This window comes from Musa acuminata, chromosome BXJ3-5 (assembly GCF_036884655.1).
Source record: "Musa acuminata AAA Group cultivar baxijiao chromosome BXJ3-5, Cavendish_Baxijiao_AAA, whole genome shotgun sequence".
NCBI lineage: Eukaryota > Viridiplantae > Streptophyta > Magnoliopsida > Zingiberales > Musaceae > Musa > Musa acuminata.
The window spans coordinates 36,750,946-36,771,346 of NC_088353.1; the positions used below are offsets into that span (position 1 = coordinate 36,750,946).

At 40.9% G+C, this 20,401-nt stretch overlaps 3 protein-coding genes across 5 annotated transcripts; all 3 read left to right on the forward strand.

Moving 5' to 3' along the window:
- The first annotated feature begins 652 nt into the window (after positions 1 to 652).
- Positions 653 to 2,522, forward strand: LOC135638351 (cytochrome P450 86A8-like). The gene has a single exon (XM_065151455.1). It carries the CDS (start codon positions 743 to 745, stop codon positions 2,339 to 2,341), a length of 1,599 nt encoding a protein of 532 aa, XP_065007527.1. The 5' UTR covers positions 653 to 742; the 3' UTR covers positions 2,342 to 2,522.
- A 638-nt stretch (positions 2,523 to 3,160) lies between these two features.
- Positions 3,161 to 16,865, forward strand: LOC135584347 (mitogen-activated protein kinase kinase kinase YODA-like). Of its 3 annotated transcripts, XM_065152534.1 has the most exons (13): positions 3,161 to 3,588; positions 4,174 to 4,894; positions 5,006 to 5,743; positions 6,751 to 6,838; positions 6,943 to 7,005; positions 8,857 to 9,017; positions 9,134 to 9,209; positions 10,807 to 10,866; positions 10,992 to 11,099; positions 11,276 to 11,515; positions 14,149 to 14,240; positions 14,478 to 14,648; positions 15,567 to 15,705. In XM_065152534.1, the coding sequence occupies exons 2-12, from the start codon at positions 4,359 to 4,361 to the stop codon at positions 14,611 to 14,613; spliced, it is 2,298 nt and encodes a 765-aa protein (XP_065008606.1). In that variant the 5' UTR covers positions 3,161 to 3,588; positions 4,174 to 4,358; the 3' UTR covers positions 14,614 to 14,648; positions 15,567 to 15,705. The 3 variants fall into 3 exon arrangements, with proteins under 3 accessions (XP_065008606.1, XP_065008604.1, XP_065008605.1); XM_065152532.1 differs by lacking the exon at positions 14,478 to 14,648 and having other exon boundaries at positions 15,567 to 16,865; XM_065152533.1 differs by lacking the exon at positions 14,478 to 14,648 and having other exon boundaries at positions 3,191 to 3,261; positions 15,567 to 16,865.
- Positions 16,866 to 18,394: 1,529 nt separating this feature from the next.
- On the forward strand, positions 18,395 to 19,397 carry LOC103985757 (probable aquaporin TIP1-1). The gene is made up of 2 exons (XM_009403571.3): positions 18,395 to 18,551; positions 18,626 to 19,397. Exons 1-2 carry the CDS (start codon positions 18,419 to 18,421, stop codon positions 19,246 to 19,248), a joined length of 756 nt encoding a protein of 251 aa, XP_009401846.1. The 5' UTR covers positions 18,395 to 18,418; the 3' UTR covers positions 19,249 to 19,397.
- The last annotated feature ends 1,004 nt before the right edge of the window (positions 19,398 to 20,401 follow it).

Consider the following 20,401-nt stretch of genomic DNA (forward strand, 5'->3'; position numbering starts at 1 on the left):
ACCCATAATATTGCTTTTTACCAGATGATGCAGTCATATCATTTTTATTTTTAAGATGATTAGTATTACTTTTTTTGTTTTTGAAAATTTTATGATAAATAATTATTAATTTTTGAATAACATATATGATTAAATAAATCATTTTAGTAAAAAATTGAGAATATTTTCGTCCAAATCGAAAAAGACACACCTACAGGTAAAAATGAATATGGAGGCATCATCCTATAAAAATTATCCTTGATTCACGATGGTGAGATTAGTTGTGTTCTACCGATGGGAATGTTGACCATAGTTGTTAACCTTGATGATGCCGTTCCTACGGTGTCTCGGTGATCCAGCGAACTCTGACAGCATTCAATGGGTGTTTTAATTAAGCTGGGAAGGCCCGCCGGAGAACGCAGTGGGTGTGAGCGGCTCAAAAGCATTAGCCTGGTGGAGCTGTTGAGGAGCAAGAAAACGGTGGCCTCTTTAATGCCTCCCATCCTCTCACCTTTCTCGTCGTCTGTAATCTTCTTCTGTTCCATCTCCTCATTAATTCCCTCCATGTTAGCTTAAGTCATTAGCCACCACCACCACCTTCCCTTCACCTTCACCTTCACCTTGTTAAGAGACTTCTCCCTCTCTCTCTCTCTCTCTATATATATGTATATGTATATATATATCGCTGGGCTATGCCTCGTTCACTTCGGTGCTTGTGTTGTGAGCGAGCGAGGGTTGAAGGCGGTAGGGTGACAAGGGGAACATGGAAGTGGTGACGCTGCTGGTGGTGGCAGCATGCATGGCAGTCTACGTGTTGTGGTTTTCGCGGCTGGCGTCGCGTCTCACCGGCCCGCGGGTTTGGCCGGTCGTCGGTAGCCTGCCGGGACTGATTCAGCACTCGGAGCGCATGCACGAGTGGATCGCCGACAATCTCCGCGTCAACGGCGGCACCTATCAGACCTGCATCTGCGCCGTGCCGGGGCTCGCCCGCCGCCAGGGGCTGGTCACCGTGACGTGCGACCCCCGGAATTTGGAGCACGTCCTCAAGACCCGGTTCGACAATTATCCCAAGGGCCCGACCTATCACGCCGTCTTCCTCGACCTCCTCGGCGACGGCATCTTCAACTCCGACGGGGATACCTGGCTGTTCCAGCGCAAGACCGCGGCGCTGGAGTTCACGACCCGCACCCTCCGCCACGCCATGTCGCGATGGGTCTGCCGCTCCATCCACCTCCGCCTCCTTCCCATGCTGCAGGACGCCTCCCTCAAGTCCGGTGTCGTCGACCTCCAGGAGCTCCTCCTCCGCCTCACCTTCGACAACATCTGTGGCCTGGCGTTCGGGAAGGACCCCGAGACCCTCGCCCCCGGCCTCCCGGAGAACGCCTTCGCCGTGGCCTTCGACCGCGCCACCGAGGCCACTCTCAACCGCTTCATCCTCCCGGAGTCCATGTGGCGGTTCAAGAAGTGGCTCCGGGTCGGCATGGAGGCCACGCTCTTCCGCAGCGTCGCGCACGTCGACCGCTACCTCTCCGCCGTCATCAAGACCCGCAAGCTGGAGATCGACGACGGGCAGAACCATGACGACCTCCTCTCCCGCTTCATCAAGAAGGGCACGTACTCCGAGTCTTTCCTGCAGCACGTGGCGCTAAACTTCATCCTCGCCGGCCGAGACACCTCCTCGGTCGCTCTCAGCTGGTTCTTCTGGCTCGTCTCCTCCCATCCCCACGTCGAGCGCCGCATCCTCCTCGAGCTCGCCTCCGTCCTCCACGAATCCCGCGGTCCCGACACAAGCGCATGGCTCGCCTCCCCGTTCACCTTCGAGGAGGTCGATCGCCTCGTCTACCTGAAAGCGGCGCTCTCGGAGACGCTCCGTCTCTACCCGTCCGTACCCGAGGACTCGAAGCACGTCGTGGCCGACGACGTCCTCCCCGATGGCACGTTCGTACCCGCTGGCTCCTCCGTCACGTACTCGATCTACTCGGCCGGGAGGATGAAGTCAGTGTGGGGGAACGACTGCCTGGAATTCCGGCCCGACCGGTGGCTTTCGTCGGATGGGAAGCGGTTCGAGATGCAGGACTCGTTCAGATTCGTGGCCTTCAATGCCGGCCCGCGGATCTGCCTCGGGAAGGACCTCGCCTACCTCCAAATGAAGTCCATCGCCGCCTCCGTGCTGCTGCGACACCGCCTTAACGTCGCCCCGGGCCACCGCGTCGAGCAGAAGATGTCGCTCACCTTGTTCATGAAGCACGGGCTGAAGATGAACGTACATGACCGCGACATGGATTCCATTGCCAGCGAGGTAAGGAAGATTCGGCAGTCGGCGGCGGCAGTTCCCGCCGAGGTCGTGGCCGCTGGTGCCTGAGCGCCGAGTGCATGCGCCTGCTCGTAGTACAATAAGCAATGGTGGTAAGGTTAACGTTGCACGACCGCGACGCATGGTTTGCGTACACGTAAATTAGATGGTAATCAAGGAAGTCGGTGTCACTATACGACAAATAATATCATATAATATAACATATGTAATGGAATTGTATTATGTCTCATGTTATAGATGGGTTCCTTAAAGTGCAAATCTCCATAATGTACGTAAACAAAGATGGCATGTGACATGAATCAAAACACAAATATGCTATTTCTACAAATACAATGTTGTATATGTAAAAACATCAAAAGGTACACCACCGAACAAGAAGTACATGTATAACTTCAACATCTATCTCCCACAGCGATTAGTATAAAACAAATAAAAGAAACATGTGACGGCAGCATAGTTGTATTAAATACCAAGTATTAATATAAACAAAAATAGATTTATTAAAAGGTGCTGTGCTTAGTTTAATGTAATTAAAAATTGTTAATTAAATTAAGCAACAATTTGAACTATAATAATGAGCTAATAAAAAACATTTGTTATTACTGCGTAAACTCCTCGATGGGTGAATTGGCACGAGACGGCGACGAGCGTGCACGAGAATAGAATAAGGCATCAGTAACCAACAGCCCCCGCCTTGCATTAGCATTTAAAAGTCCTTCATTACGTGCGTTAATTAAGCACTAACGCCAACCCTCCCCTCTCGTTGCGTCGGGCCGCAACGGTGCTATTGGGACCCGCGGGATGAGGTGACACGTGGAATAAGTGTGATTTGTCAGTGCATTGTTTTTTTAGTTGCCTTCGTTCTTCTTTCTCACACAGTTGCTCACCCGAACCCTTTTCTCTCCTCTCCTCCGTGTCGCTGCCATTCGCCTTCTCCGCTCTTACTCGCACACACTCTCTCCGCTTAGGTCTTCATCTTTCTTCCTCTTCGTCGTCGCTCGCCTGTGGCATTCTTCCGAACGCTTCGTCCTTATCGATTCTCCAGTCTCTCCGTCTCTTCTTAGGGTTTCTAGGGTTCCTTGATTTCAACCGGGAGATCGAGGTCGGCGAGCGAGACTGAGCGACAAGTGAGTTGACAATCTAGGGCATTGGTTGGTTGGGACGTTGGGCGCCCGCTGGTCCTCTGCCTTGGGAGCTCTTGAGTTGTTTGATCGGGCGGGGATCGGAGGGATTCGGCGGCGTTTTGATCTGCAAATTGCTGGAGGGGCTCTTCTAGTGGTGCTCGGATTTTTGCGGTTAGTTCATTGATAGGAGCATTTGAGATTTCTTGCGGTTCTTTTCTTGAGTTTGTTGGATTGGACGAGTTTTTGGATCTTCGCTTACTACAGGGCTAAGATCGGGGGACGGATAGGTTGTTGTGACTCTGTTGTCGTATAATTGGATCGGTAGATTGAGTTTAAGCACCGTCAGTACTGGTGGATAAGCTGCTTATTGGATGCCATGACTGTTCCTGTTTGTTGCTTGGTCTTTGCTGGATGGCATATTTGCAAGATCAACCTTTTAATCTTGTTCCTGGTTTGTTACTTTGGGTAGTCACTACATTGTAATCTGTCCACTTCAATAGCAAGCATCATATGAATTCAATTTGTACATATTCCTTTATCTGCTCATTATTTGCTTTACCTCTTATGGTACGAGCTTGAGATTTTTGAGGCATTTATGATGAGGAAATAGTAGAAATTTGCTGATGCTTTTGACCATTTGCTTATGTAAAATTATGAACACCGTATATCATGCTGCTTGAAGTTGTATTCATGTATGATGCTCATTTGTGATTACTTCTTGCTGGGTTCAGCATTTCATGATGCTTTCTTATTCAGGTTAATGACAAACCTTCTTGGGGAGGCTTGGTTCTTCAGGTGTCTCTCTTTGGTTGCTAGTGCTGATGGTGAGGTGCTATAACCTGAAGCAAGACTATGAATCTCTTCTCTGGTGGCTAAAGCATTAGCTACCATGGTTGCTAGTATTACATAGCCATTTATTGTCTTTAGAAACCCCAGCCACAATGCCTTCATGGTGGGGGAAATTGTCTTCTAAGGATGTGAAGAAGAACACAAAGGAAAATTTTATTGACACATTACACCGTTTTATTAGTTCAACTGAACAAAAAAGCACTACAAAATCAAGGGGAAGTCGACGGCGAAAAAGTGACACTTCAGAAAAGGCATCCAGATCAAGAACAGAATCACGATCTACATCACCTTCTGCACAAGTGTCCCGGTGTCAGAGTTTCGGAGGCAGGTCAAATTCCCAACCACTTCCTCTACCCGGGCTGTGTTCAGGCATATCATGCAAGCCCTCTGAGGTCATTACATCGAAGTCGATCCTAGAAGAGCGCGGAAAATCACAGCTGCGTTTACCACTTCCAAGACCTAACCACATTTCAAAAAGACCAGATACTGCTGAGCTTGATGGAGGTGTAGCTACCACCTCTATTTCTAGTAATTGCTCTATTGATAGTGACGATGCAGCAGATTCTGAACTTCACAGCCCAGTCAATGACTTTTTAAAAAGCAATAGAGCTGTTACAAGCAACCATAGGTGTGGAACTTGTGATTTGATTTCCGTGTTTCATTTCCATTTTAGCTTGTTGATCTTTCACTTCTAGACCTTTCCCCTTACACACACTTTTCTTCTTTGTTCTCTTTGAAGCGTGGGGCGCAAGGACCCATGTCCTGCGACACAATGCAAACCAAGAGAGATGATGAAATCCACAAATTTCTTACTTGGGAACCATATTTTATCTGCACCATCTAAGCAGAGTTTTCAGAACAATTTCCAATCAAATATACAAATTCCTCGACATGGTGCTTTTGCAAGTGCACCAGATAGTTCATTGTCAAGTCCCTCGAGAAGTCCTATGAGAGTTGTATTCCCTGAGCAGATCCCAACATCAGCCATTTGGGCGACAAAGCCGCAACAAGATTTGACTTTTTTTGGATCTGGCCAGTGCTCAAGTCCAGGTTCAGGTCAGACTTCTGGGCATAATTCAATGGGAGGAGACATGCTTGGACAGTTCTGGCAACATAGTAGAGGTAGTCCAGAGTGCTCTCCAATACCAAGCCCAAGAATGCTGAGTCCTGGTCCTAGTTCTAGGATACATAGTGGAACCGTCTCTCCACTGCATCCACGGGCTGTAGGAACAGCACCAGAGTCACCAACAAGGCGGCATGATGAGGGGAAGAAAGAAAGCCACAGATTGCCACTGCCGCCAAAAAATATATCTATCAGTGCTACTTTTCCTCCACATAATTCAACCACAAATTCTTCAATGTCAGTAGTACGCAGTCCTGGAAGGACAGATAATCCCACAAGTCCTGGATCAAAGTGGAAGAAGGGAAAATTAATTGGACGTGGTACATTTGGACATGTTTATATTGGTTTTAACAGGTATCGTGGGCCTTCTACCCTTCAAAAATTTCATGCTGTTACTTTGATTCTTTCCATGCTGATGGATTTTGAGATGCATGGTTTAGTTTGTTAAAAATTACATTGTTAGTTTAGGAACTTCCTACATGGAATGTTGATCGAGTTTTATTTCATCAACTGACTAGGTAAAGCTGATTTCTGAACCAAGTTACTCCATAGGTGTCCAGTCTTCTCTTTAGGCTGAAGAAAGCACTATAACTTGTAGTAAGATCACTTGTTCCTTTCACTTAGTAAGAGGTTTAAAAGTGTTCAATGAAATACAAGTCAATTATCGTATCTTTCTACAATTTTAGCATGATTATGGCACCATGAATCAGTACATAACCATCCATTATTGACACATGTAAGAAAACATGAGCAAGTCCAGAACTGTTACATGCATGTACAGCATATAAAGACATACTAACTCAATTGACTTTTAACTGTTGCAGCAGCTTGGACCAGTAGAGGCTAAATTACCCAATAAAAAAAAGCTCTAATATTTAGAAGAATGGATGGGTTATATTATCCCTTTAGAGTACATGTCATGACTCTTGATGTTTTTCTTCATATAACCTGAATCTACAAAAAATGTTCATGTTTACCTCAGCTGAGGTCTCTCTGTTAACTAGTTCTCGGTAAGTTTTAATGACCGCACAAGTTGTTCAGTAGGTTACTTGGTGAAGGTGATAGGACCAGGTCATATGATAATGAAAGTGAGAGAACCTAAGACTTAATTGATGGTGCTTGTAGGTGATTTGCATTTCCTTTGTGAAGGAGCTAAAATGAGGTGTCTAGTAGAAACAAATGGTAATGGGTTAGTTTCATTTTTTGGACAATTTATATTTGTTTAAATTGAAACATCCATATCTGATAAAATTTTATCTTGTTTTTATTTCTTTGATCTTCGTATAAGATAGTCATTCTCTATTCTATCTGCTCAAGTTTTTCTTTCTACTGGCTGCTTGTTGATTTTCTACCTTTTCTAGTGAGAGTGGTGAAATGTGTGCAATGAAGGAGGTTACCCTGTTCATGGATGATGCTAAGTCAAAAGAAAGCGCAAAACAGTTGGGGCAAGTGAGTATTTTATCCCATTAGTTATTCTGGAGGATATGCACTCAATATGACATCATCTTTTCCCTTTATGACAGTATACATTTAGGTGTTTGCTTTCTTGGCAGGAAATATCCCTCTTAAGTCGGCTACAGCATCCAAATATTGTGCAATATTATGGTTGTGAGATGGTATGTCAATTTTCTAGAAATGACACGACCTATGATCTTGGCCTGGATTTCAGTCTTTCTTTATTCATCATCACACATTAATTTTGACATACCTATATTTCTCTCATTCCAAACTGTGCCATGTCAGCCATTTTTTTTATAGGATCTTTATGTTCAGTAAGCTTGATACCAATCAGACATTTGACAGGACTTTTACAGTTTTACTTTTATCTATCACTTTGCATTTTTATCAAGGAGTACACTGTTATTTGTTCATGCATATCCTGTTAAGATACATGCAGGATTAGTGTTTTCTCAAGGTATTCAACAGTTAATTATGGTATTTTCAACTGCTATATGGACCAAGTTACTGCAACTTTCAGAACAATTTTATGAATGCCATAATTCCATGAGTTGATGTCTAATGGCTAACTAAATGCAGCTGAAGAATCACAGTTAAATTTTTTCTAATGAAAATGGAGGGAAGGTCTGCCAACCTATTTATCAGGTGTTGAATTTTTGAAAAAAAAAATTATTATGTGTAATAAATCAAGATATAGAAGTACAGTGATGAAGAGAAGGTAACCTTAAAAGTAAAACCACTATCAAAGTTAAAACACTAAAATAAATACCAAATCCTATTAAAATCTGTTAAGAACTTTGATTTGTTTCATTTTCAATAAGCAAATTTACATCCCTATCTTATATTTATTGCACAGGTAGTAAAACTAATTGTTCGACACTTTCCATTCAAATACAAGTCATTGAACATAGCACAATACTTCAGAATTTTCTTCCTTTTATCCCAAAGCCATATATGGTTAAGGGCCATGGCAAGCCCAACCCTTTTTAGTTTTTTGGATGTAAGGGCCTTTTACCATGCCTTTTTCTGCTGGCTATTGGCATGGTACCTGCTACATACTGTTGTATAGATAAATGCTTCAATATATAATATACACCTTTGTGTTGGTTTCTTACTGACACTGCAAATACTGGATGTACACCTTCATTGGTGCTGACAGCACCTTAATCTATGCTTTTTGGAATAGTTCCTTTCCATCTGGTTGGGATGTAAAATGAGAGTTCCTGGGCTGCCAACTGCTGGTCAGCTATTCACAAACTTAAACTGTCTCTTACGATTGGATGGTTTGCATTGAGATAATTAGATCTGATCTGGACAGATAATGTACTAGATGGAACCAAACATTAAAAGATTCCTTAAAGCACACAGATGAAAAGAACTCCCAGTACTTATCAATGGAAGAATTAGTTCATTTCATAGAGATCTAGCAGCCTTACTAATTTCATGGGTTGGTGAGTTGCTGCCAATGATTGAACACCTTATGCAGTTCCCATGGAGGCCTGATGACCCTACATCCATCAGGGGACAATCAAAACAGTGCCATGTTTTATCTGATGCCTATCATTTTTATTTTGTCTGATGCCTATCTTCGTTGTTTTTAATCTTTCTCTTTGCTGTTCTAATTTCATCTGGAATCTATGTAGCCAATCAAAATCCATGTTTTGTCAGATGCCTATCTTTGTCCTTTTTCATATTTCTCTTTGCTGTTTAAATTTCATCTTGGAAACTATGGCGACGTGGGGATAGGCTGTAGAATTGTAATCTTTTTCTGAAATATCATCTTTAAGTTATGCAAATGGGGACAAGGCATGTGAGGGAGGGAGGGAGTTCTCCTCCTTTTATTGAAAATCCCATTAAGCATTTAGACTGACAACTGTTGTAACCCCTATATGTGAAACTAATCCACCCAGCCAATTTAATTATTTTAAAGTCAATTTAATCTGATTTACTCTTTAGAAGTAGCAGTGTTTTATCACTTTGTTTTGTTTTAATTTTGTACTTCTTAACAGATTGATGACAAGCTTTATATTTACTTGGAATATGTATCTGGTGGTTCCATACATAAGCTACTTCAAGAGTATGGGCCACTTGGTGAACCAGCAATTAGGAGTTATACGCAACAAATTCTTTCAGGTTTAGCATATTTGCATGCAAAGAACACTGTTCACAGGTATGAATAAGTCTTGGGTTTATAATTTTTGAATATCTGTGAGTCCATGTTTTGGAAGATGATATCCTGACCGTAGATTTTCTTTCTTATGTTTCCAAACTATCACTCACATTTAGGGACATCAAAGGTGCAAATATATTGGTAGATCCAAATGGCCGGGTCAAGCTGGCAGACTTCGGGATGGCAAAACATGTACTGTTTTAATAATGATATTCCTTTTTTTAATTCTATAAGTATATTTCTGATTAGTTGGAAATAAATATCAGGCTTTAAAGTTTTAAATGATGTGATGTTAATCATGATGTGAGTTGGTTTAAACTCATATTTTGTGGGAAGATTTATAGACTGCATCTTTTAGAGCTCCAGTTCAGTTTTAACTATTTTAATTGACCTTAGTTGCAGCTAGAAATTAGTCATGTTGGTCCAAATCCAAAAAAGTGATGCCTTGTAGGGAGGAGGGGAGTTTCAGAATGGAACTATTTAATTATTCTTGTTGCTTTAGCTTTAACAGATATACTGAATTTTATACAGGACTATAGAGGGGAGATGAAACCATGTAATATACATGGTTTACATATAATTGCGAGGTCCTGTTTGGAGTTTGTTAATTTCGGAGTGTAAAACACGCTTGAGTAAAGGACAAGCAACTTCAAACTAGTTGTAAAACATGAAATCAAAATATAGGAGGCAGAAATGACCTGAGCATTATGCTTTTATATTACAAAATCGATTTAAATTACCCATTTCTTCCCACATGTTGAATATGTAATGGTATCCTGATTGTCTTTTTGTTATTTTTATGTCATTTGTGATTGCTGTAGTGTCTTTCTCTTTTAAACATCGGACACCTCATCATGGTGCTGTAGGATTGAAACGCTAAACATTGATGCACTGTAGCAAAGTTCTGCATGACAGCAGGCCAAATTGATTTGTGGTCATTTCAGTTTGACAAATTATAGTATGATAAACAATAAATCTTAGTTCTAACATACAATCTTTATGTTGCTTGCACAGTTTTGTGTTATGAGCTTTTTCCAGCATTTCAAGTTTGTTTTGGGCATTGTATGGCCATAGAATAACTCGCTTGAAGAAACTGATGGCATAACTTTATCTTATATAAATTCCACGGTTCATCTTCGACCAGCTATTTCGGCACTTTACCCTGATTTATAGTGTCCTTTGGTTTATTCTTATATATTTATCTGGGAAATGTTAACCATCAATTACAATGTTCTTAATATCCTCTTGATCCTTTGTCTTAGTGTCAATTACATGCCATTACTGCCATGTGACTCCAAGAGTTCTGTATGAAATGTATAGTTTATAAAATACTTGTCTATGACAGATGTATACAACGAGTTCCTTCTGAATTGAACCTGAACTACATGATATGTTCCAAAACATCAAACTGAGTTGATGAGATATAACACTTTAAAAGAACACTTATGGATATTGGTTGCAACATAAGCAAATTTTGTTATTGATTAGCAATTGCATCTGATATAAATTTAAACTGTAATGCACCCTCTGAAACTCAAGCAAATGATAGCATGTGTTTTTTGAATTAACATTTATTAATTCTGTAAGGGATAACTTTCAACTTCTTTGTGTTTCATTGTGCCTGTAAAGCTGCAATTTATTTGTATCTTGAAAAATTTTCCAGTCTCTTTATTCATCAGTTTTTATTAATGAAACTTATCCCTGAAACTCCATAAAGGCACCACAGTAAAGAAAATTTGCTGTTTAAGTACATTTTATAGTGATACTCAAATGTTGTTCCTTTTTCCAGATTACTGGACAATCTTGTCCCTTGTCATTCAAGGGAAGTCCTTACTGGATGGCTCCTGAGGTACTCTTGTTTTATTTTCTCTTCCTCCAAAATTTACATTTTCTATGAAAGTCATTTTACTTCTCTCCTTTTGACTTGTGAATTGTCTGCTTCTAATATGCTTTCTTACTGCAATATGTGCATAGGTCATAAAGAACTCAAATGGCTGCAATCTTGCTGTGGACGTATGGAGCCTAGGGTGCACTGTCTTGGAGATGGTTACATCAAAACCACCTTGGAGCCAATATGAAGGGGTTAGTACTTGATCATTTGGGCCGAGTATAGTGGTACTTTGGTACATAATTTACTGTGATAGCAGCACTTAGCTGCGGGATAAAAATCACAACATCCATTAGTATTATCATCCTGTTGTTACACTCTCGATCAGTAGTTGTTTTACTAGCATTAGATTTTTCTTGTTGTGCTCTAGATTGCAGCCATGTTCAAGATTGGAAATAGTAAGGAGCTGCCACCGATCCCTGATCATCTTTCTGTTGATGGCAAAGATTTTATAGGAAAATGTCTTCAACGTGATCCATCCAAGCGTCCAACTGCATTTGAACTGTTACAACATCCATTTGTTAACAGTGCAGCCTTGATAGAAAAATCCATCTTTAGTTCCCAACCTGTGCAACAACTGATAGGTGTTTCAAGTGGAGCATGTATCAAGGTATTGACATATCGGCTCTCATATTGTCTATTATGTTTACTGGTTCTTGCCATGCATATAAATTGCAACTTCTGGGAGATTGCTAATTTTGTAAGCTGTGTTATGGAAATTTATTAGTATTGATTCATTGTTTGCTATATGGTTGTCATATGGTGGAGGAAGAATATTGCCAATTATGACTGAGTTACAATGTATTATTTGTGAAAGAGATGTTTATCTTATTGAAATTTTAGTTTGAATTACCAATATGCAGTTAAAAGTCAAAAACTATTCATTAGTTTGTTTAATAACAAGATGGTGGTTTTGCTGCAGTAAAGTGACAGTTTTCTTATCAGAATTTATTGCTATTGACATAATTGTCACCGTAGCTTCTCTCTGATTTTGTACTTTGTCATTGTACATGGTGCAATATTTCTCATCTTTGTTAATTTGCCATTTGAAGCTTTATAAATTTATATATGGAACTGATGCAATGATCAGCAGCTCCCTTGGACACCTTTCATGTCTTTAAGGCTTAAATGTAACATATTGTAGGACCAATAATTTACAATTTGCCCTTCGTTGATGGTCCCTCTATCAAACTTCAAGTTACTTCTTTGTGTCTTCTAAATTAAAGCCAAAAATGATTTTTTTAAAAAATAAATTAGAGTATCCCAGTTAATACTTATAAAATGTGATGCATTTATGAAATATGTTGCATTATGACCTCATCTACAGCATGTAAAAAATACAGTCCCATTTTATTTTTTAGATTAACCTGTTTATTTTAATTCTTTTTTTTTGTGGGAATCTTATATGTGTATACAAGTAGTATTCATGTATGCAGTCTTTGGAACAGTTATATTTTCCTACATGTCCTAGCATCTCCTTGCTAAATTTTCACTCGTGTACCAACTCCAATCCAGTTCTCATGTATGCATACTTGCAATACAACAAGTATGATAAAGGCTGGACTTTCTTTGGAGTGTTAACCTCTCCCTTCTAATGTTCTCCATGTGTAGTTCTGGTACTCTTAATGGCTAATGATAAATCAAATAGATGTTTGTAGACCCTTGTTTAAGAAAATTATCAACTCTCTATGCATCAGTGAATTCATGAATTTCTATCTTACTTCTAATGTTCTCCATGTTGATGTAGGAATGCAGTGTGTCATAAACTTGTTTGCTTGATTACTTGGCATCAATATCAGTGTTAGCCATGAATATATACTTCGGATTTTCATGTAGGACCAACATAGTAGGACTCCCATCTTGATATGCCAAGGCAATCCCGATCTCATTGTTTTAGCCCACATGTAGCGGTTCACTAAATGCTCTTAAGTGAACCATGGGCCAAGATGCCTACTAGCCTATCTCACTTGTATAGAGCAGTACATAGCTAAAGTGGCCTAAAATGGTTACATTTAAGTCATTCTCAGGTCATCATATTTATATCTCTAAGTTCACTTTCCCATTCTGTTTACAGGATGACACACCATATCTCTCTGTGGGAATTCAACTAGCAGTATCATTATAGTGTTACAAATATCTTTTTGGCAGCATAGTTTTAGGGAGCTGATTGAATTATCTAAACTAATAGTTGAGCCTAGGTTTCATGGCTAAATAACAATGAGAAGAATACTTTGGTATAGTGGTTTCTTGCTTCTTTGTCCGCTGGCTAGATCATGTACAACATGATATTTTCTGCTAATATTTTCCTTAAATTATTTAAATTCACTAATTTTAAGGATGATACAATGACTTGCTGACAACTTCTATATCAAAAACCTGTCATTACCATGCTATAGTTGCCTTCCATTTAGGAAGCTTTTGTATACTTCCATTTGTGGGAACCTTGTGCATTGTTGTTCCCCTTTTTTGTGTATACTATCAGCAGTGGCTCAAAAAAAAAAGAAAGAGCATATTTAATATTAAAGGAAGTGCACGATTGAACCTTGTATGCTTATCCATGAGCACATGTATTTGTTGTTGCTAGTTCTAGTTAAAAAATTTTCTTTGGGTTGGAAGACCTGACTCTTCTTTTATTTTATTTGTGGGGTATAGAGAATCTGTCTTTTGCTTTGTTATATCATGGAGCTAAAATATAGTCATTCCATTAATCTTCTAGAACATGATAAATTGATGCATGTTCAATGGAAAGGTTTTTCTAGATCTACATGTGCTTGTGTTTCACCATTCCAGGTCGTTTTAAATGCCATGCAGTTAAAAATAACTATTGTATTTTTTGTAGCTTCGTTGGTAGCACCATAGTTTTTATGATGTGAGTCTTGGATCTAAGTATGAGATTGCAAGGTTTTCAATGTCTGGATTGTCATAATATTTTTAACTCTTAAACGACAGATTATAGCCATTTGCTTGAGTTTTTAAATTTTGTGAACTATTCTGATCTCTAAAATTTTATACTCTTGCTTTATCTTTTATATCATTTGTAAGTTTTTCTTTTCATTAAACTTCTATATTTGTAGCTTATGCATAATTTTGTCCAAATTAAGAAGGTGCTTGTCTTAGGTATCATGACATAAACAATGAGAACATATTCTCTTTCTTACTAGTTTTCTGTATTTGTGGGCTTTCATCTGTTGCTCTTCAAAGTTAAAAAATAATGAAACTCTTGTTGTTATGACTAAACCCCAGGGTGTTGGTCATGCAAGAAATCTTTCTTCTTTGGATGTGGAGGGATTGGCATTTCATCGTTTAAGAGGTGGAAAATCTACTATTTTGTCTAGGTAAATTGATCAAAATTCCCCTTTCAGTTTTTATAAAGTTTTTTTAAGCTTACAGAAATAGGTATGCAAGCCAAAATTTTCTGTTGTAAATCAGTAAAAAGTTATGTTTGCTGCAAACAAATTGGGTATACATTGAGTTTAAAATTTTAAATCCATTTGAATAATGTTGTAGGGTTTTACTACGAAAGATTTTTCAACTAGCCTTCTCTAGTCTGATCGATTTTTTATTATGAATAGCTTTAAGTGCAGAAAGCTACATGGAAGAATGGAGCATACTTTATTACTGACTCTGAAGTTTGAACCAATCATAAAACCCCTAAAATTGGATACCAAGATTAGAATATGTACCCACTCACCTATAAAGGATAATTGATGAGCAAACCTCAACTTTTCCCTGGATATGCAATGGTAATTTTCTGAGCTCCATTCAACTGTATGATTAGAATATGTGTTTGGTCTCCAATTATTCATGTATTAGCTAAGAAAAACCTGGTCCTAGCTATCTTATTCTTCTAAGAGCCATCGGGTACTAATTGATTAGTGGATGAGTTACTTTTATGGACTTTATCTTTCTATGACCATATTGGCCACCCATTTTCCGAGATTCTATAGATTAAATTTTTCCTTGTATCATTTTTTTACAGCATTTCCCATGATTGACTCCCAAAAACTGGAAAATGCTGGTGGTGGTAGAAAAATCGACCACTGCTTCATTGAAATGACTTTAGTGCTTCGCTAAGGACACATTTTTAACTGTTTTGACATGAGCTGATCTTAAAGGTTGCCAGGAAATGACTATGTTTTTTTTTATCATGTGTCATTGTTGAAGATCACACTATTTAATGTTTTCTCTTCTGTAATTAGTAAAGAAAGGACTGTTATCTCAAGTGGTGAGGCCAATTTACAGCTCTTATTGGCTGAGAAATTTTGCTTGTCAATGCGTATGGATGGAGTAGCTAAATTGAGAAACTTAAGAGATTCAAATTGTCTAGATTCTTAACTCTTGCTGTGTTATGCATATGGTTTCTTTCGAGGTTAAGGTCATGATCTGAACAATAAAACTTTGTACATCAGTATCATATTTGATATTAGATGAGCAAGAATGCAAGACTTACAGCTGTTCTCTTGGAAACAGCTAAAGCAGTCGGTGTTCTTTGTGAGAATTTGCAATAAAATTTTTTAAAGATATTATTTTCCACTAAAACAAGGGGTTTTTTCTATAACTTTTGTTGTGTACTCTAGTTACTTGTCTTGTGGACTTATACTGTTCTACATCCTCCGTATAGACATGATAATATTCTCTGACTTGTTTGGTCTGAATTCCAGTAATCCTGCAAGGTACATATCTTGCCCTGTCTCTCCCATTGGAAGTCCTCTTCTGAACTCCAGGTCTCCCCGGCACATCAGTGGACGAATGTCCCCGTCTCCCATCTCAAGCCCTATGGCCACCTCAGGTGCATCCACACCTCTGACAGGTGGCAATGGTGCTGTTCCATTCAACCAATTGAAGCAAGTGGCTTATCTTCATGATGGTCACGGAAGTTCATCAAGATCCATGAATGGTTGCTATCCTAGCGGGGCTATCTATCATGAACCCAAGGTGGATCTCTTCCTTGGGATGCAGCACATGTTACCACGTCTTGGTGAAAGAATGACATCTGAAACTGACACTCTCAGCATTCAGGTTGGTAGGGTGGGACATGATACTATGAGAGATCCTTGTGAGAGTCACTGGTTTTTATCTGATCACATGTCATATCAGATATTGAGAGATCAAATGAAGCTTAATCCATCAGTAGATCTTCGTTCTGTTTCTTCAATGCATAGCCGTAGAAATGGTACATAAACTCTTAAATTTGAGCATCATAGTCATGTCGGTCCTTGACCACATTGCAGTCATCTTGTATGTTAAATGCTGAACATCGCAAACTTGCACCCATAAAATCAATATTTTATAAAGTGAAGACACAAGCAAGGGAAGCAAGTTCTTATCGTAAATACTGTCCGTCAAGTGACACAATGGTAAGTATCATGGTTTTTCTGATTTGTTCTCTATCAAAGCTTGTTGTTGGTAGAAAGAAGTTTTTTACTGACAGTCACAATATTGACTTAATTTCAGAATGTATATGCTTATTTAAACTTGCTTTTCCTGATTACGAGATAATATGGCCTCTTTACTAATTTGAGCTAATAATTGATTTATTTAACCTTTTGATCAGAGACTTATAACCATGAATTGTCTTTTCTAGTCATATGTGCAAGGGTTCTGCCAGTCAGTGAAAATAATCTTGGTTGATAGGGAATCCATCTTGCAAACAATTGCGTGATTATAATCAGGTTCTTATCTACTGTGCTTTGGTAGTGTTACAAAGAGGCTCAAAAGTATTTGAAATATACTGCAAGTTTTGTATACTTTTTTATGTCATACTGTTTGACCTTTCAGCTCAAATGTATGTGTAACTGATACCCTGTATTTTTTTATTGCATGAACAAATAAGTAGTACTAGTTTTACATTCCAGTGCTTTTATCAGTGTTGACTACAGATATACTGACTCGAGATATGGCAAGTTGAACAATTGACTGAGGAGAACTAAATATGCAGTTTCTTTGTTTGGAAAAACTTATATGACTTGTGTTCTTTTGATTTTGGCATTGTATTTTAAAACTTTCATATGATTTTATACAGTGGATGTGGTCTCTCTATTTCTTTCTTTTTGGTTTTGGATTACTTATTGGTCGGGAAATCTAGTGCCTGTACTTAAATATATTGAATGTTCTGTGTTGGAATTCAAATAAATATTACTGTTTCAGCATGGGTGCTTCAATTTTGTAGAAGCATTTAAACTTTTTTTTTTTCTTGTTGCATGCTATACTGGTTCGTACTTGATAAAAAAAATTGGCTGCTTTATCCGGGAGATTGTTCTGCCGTTGGTCGAGTAGGATTGATGTGATCGTTAAATACTTGATCTATAGCAAGTCCCCTGCCACCCGATTATATGGTGTTTTCCTTCTTCTTTTTTTTGTTGAAAAACTCATTTTTTTACTTTATTTATTCTTTTCTAAGTCATATGATTTAGTTTGATCGTGGAGTTCAAGTCTGATTACTAAATATTTTTCTTCTATGGGCTTATCGAAAGTTTGGTGCAAATTATAATTCCACGGGGTAAAGATACTGAGAGTGTGCCTCGATCCTTTCCCTCGGAAGTACATGGAATTCTATGATTTTTATTATTGAACGATTTTGAGGAAATGAGCATTAAGCGATGTTCATTCGCTTTCACCATGCTCACCCTCCATAATGTCTTATAATTGATACTTATTTAAATTAATACAAATGTAAATCCTATGTACCAAAAATATATATGAATGTGAGTGACCCTTTCAGGCATCGAGTCCACCACAGGAGCTCTCAAGCAGAATTAGCGTAATACTGGCAACAGTCTAAAGACGTTATCGGCAACGAGATTGCTTGGACTCCTGTGTTTCGTACGAAGCCAAAGGAGCTGTTTCCACAACCCCACGCCCAAATCACCGCCTCTCAGGTCCTTTTCTTTCCCTCCTCTCTTCTCACGCTCATCCATCGATGCCTCTCTGCAACAAGTCACAGTCCACCAAGGACATCCATTATCTCCATCCCAACATAATTATAAAGGCAGTATCCCATCACCATGTGCTTTTAGCACATGTCCCATCATCAGTAGGGGTACCCCACGTGTGGGTTGGTAGCTTCCCAAATCTGGCATTTGTGAAGACACCTCTCGATCACTGTTCGGAATGTGGATAAGTTCTTAGTTCATGTTTGATCCGGTCATCGAGATCGATACTACCACCCTACTTAGCTGCTCATTTGCATTCACCAAACATCCTGTTTGGCCAATGATTGTGCTCCCCATGAGCACTGAGACCAGACATAGGCCGCACGCGTCATTACTTGGTAGGACACATGTCTCGAGGTATGTAGCTGACGCGGCTGAGCTATACGAGTGGACCGGATCATATGGATCTTAAAAGAAACGTGATACAGGGAAAAAGATGCATTTGTATATTATTATTATTATTGTTACCGGCTTACCGGATACTGAAGGTGGCTTCCCTACGAGTTCGCAGCAAATGCGTGTACATATAGTACTTGGTTCAGCAGCAGCAGCAGCAGCAGCAGCATTAAGAAAGAGATAGAATGCCGATCTCTCGGATCGCCATCGGGACGACGGAGGAGGCGACGCACCCGAGCGCGCTGAAAGCCGCGCTCGCCGAGTTTATATGCACCTTCATCTTCGTCTTCGCCGGCCAAGGCTCCGGCATGGCCTACAGTACGTTCTTCCTCGAATTGTTTGCTTGCGTAATGCGTGTTTGGTCGCTGATGGTCGATGGTGAACAACGAAAGGCAAGATGACGAGCGGTGGGGCGGCGACGCCCACAGGACTGATCATGGCGGCGCTGGCGCACGCCTTCGCCCTGTTCGTGGCGGTGTCGGTGGGGGCGAACATCTCGGGCGGGCACGTAAACCCGGCCGTGACCTTCGGTGCGTTCGTGGGCGGCAACATCACGCTGCTGCGAGGCGTTCTCTACTGGGTGGCGCAGCTGCTCGGCTCCACTGCGGCCTGCCTCCTGCTCCACTTCGCCACCGGCGGGCTGGAGACCGGCACCTTCGGGCTGTCGTCGGGGGTGGGCGTGTGGGAGGCGCTGGTGCTAGAGGCCGTCATGACCTTCGGCCTCGTGTACACCGTCTACGCCACCGCCGTCGACCCCAGGAGGGGTAGCCTCGGCGCCATCGCCCCCATCGCCATCGGCTTCATCGTTGGCGCCAACATCCTGGTGGGCGGCGCCTTCGATGGTGCCTCCATGAACCCGGCCGTGTCCTTCGGTCCCGCGCTCGTCAGCTGGTCGTGGACCCACCAGTGGGTGTACTGGCTGGGCCCGCTCAGCGGTGGCGCCCTCGCCGGCCTCGTCTACGAGATCTTCTTCATCTGCAGCACCCACGAGCAGCTCGCCTCCGCCGACTACTGACGTCCACGTCGTCTTCGTCCGCTGCTTGTCCCACCTTGCTGTCTTTAAGCACTGTTTCCGCATAGGTTAATGGTCTTTTAGTCGTCGTCTCGGACGTCGATCCTTCCCTGCTCCTCCTCCTCTTCATCTGAATCCATCTGCGTACATTCATGGAGAGCTGTTCCTTTGGCCATATCTTTCGCCATAATTGGTAGGAACTTTTGACTGAATGCTATTGGCATTACAACTACATCTTCAAATAATTGGTATCAGAACTATAGGTTAATGATCTTTGATGATAAATGAATCTTAAATCTTGATTAGATTTGTTTATCTTTTGAATCATCGTTTTAATTTTGAATTAATATTATTTCCGAATTAATATGTGATGTATTATTTGAGATCTGTGAGCCCATTCTTCCGTCCTCCTCGCCTGCTTCTGTGCGGCGACTGCTTTGGGCTACGGCGTTCCTGCGTGCGATGGCTCGACGGCGGCCGCCCTACCGGAGTTACGGTGTTGAGGCTCTGCGCATGGCGGTTGCGGCTGTGTCAGTGACAATGTTGGGCAGATGTTGCTTCACAGCCGTGCGCGGACGATGGCGCTGTTGTGGCCACTGTCTTAATAAGGAGAGTAGCGGACCGTAGATTATTGGACCTCGCGGCGCGCTTGGCCGTGGCCGGGGCTGCTGGACTCGCCGAGGAGGGTGCTGGCGGCTGTTCGACAGAAACGGACGTGATGAGGAAGCCGGGGCGAGATGGCTGTGCGCGGCTCTAGTTGGGCGATCTGGCTGTTGTGTTTCAAGGCTACGTGCGACGGCGGGGCAGACGACGACGGAGATGCCGCCGTGACGATGCGCCGTCGGTGAGGGCTCGGGTGTGGAACGCAGCATGGCGCGGCGGGCTTCCACCCTCAAAAGACTATTTTACTCTTCTATAATCTATTAATTCCACCCGCTGTACCATAGTTCCAATTTTACGCTATCCTCAATCACTTAATTCCACTTTTACCCTTATAAATTGAATATTTATCCTAATATCCTATATTTACATTTTTGTCCTTCACACCTGGCATTATTGTTTGAGCAACCATAATAATAGAAATTATGTCAAAATCTGATAAATAATTTTATTAGAATTAATTAAAAAGTAAATTATAGCCATTTTATTATTATCC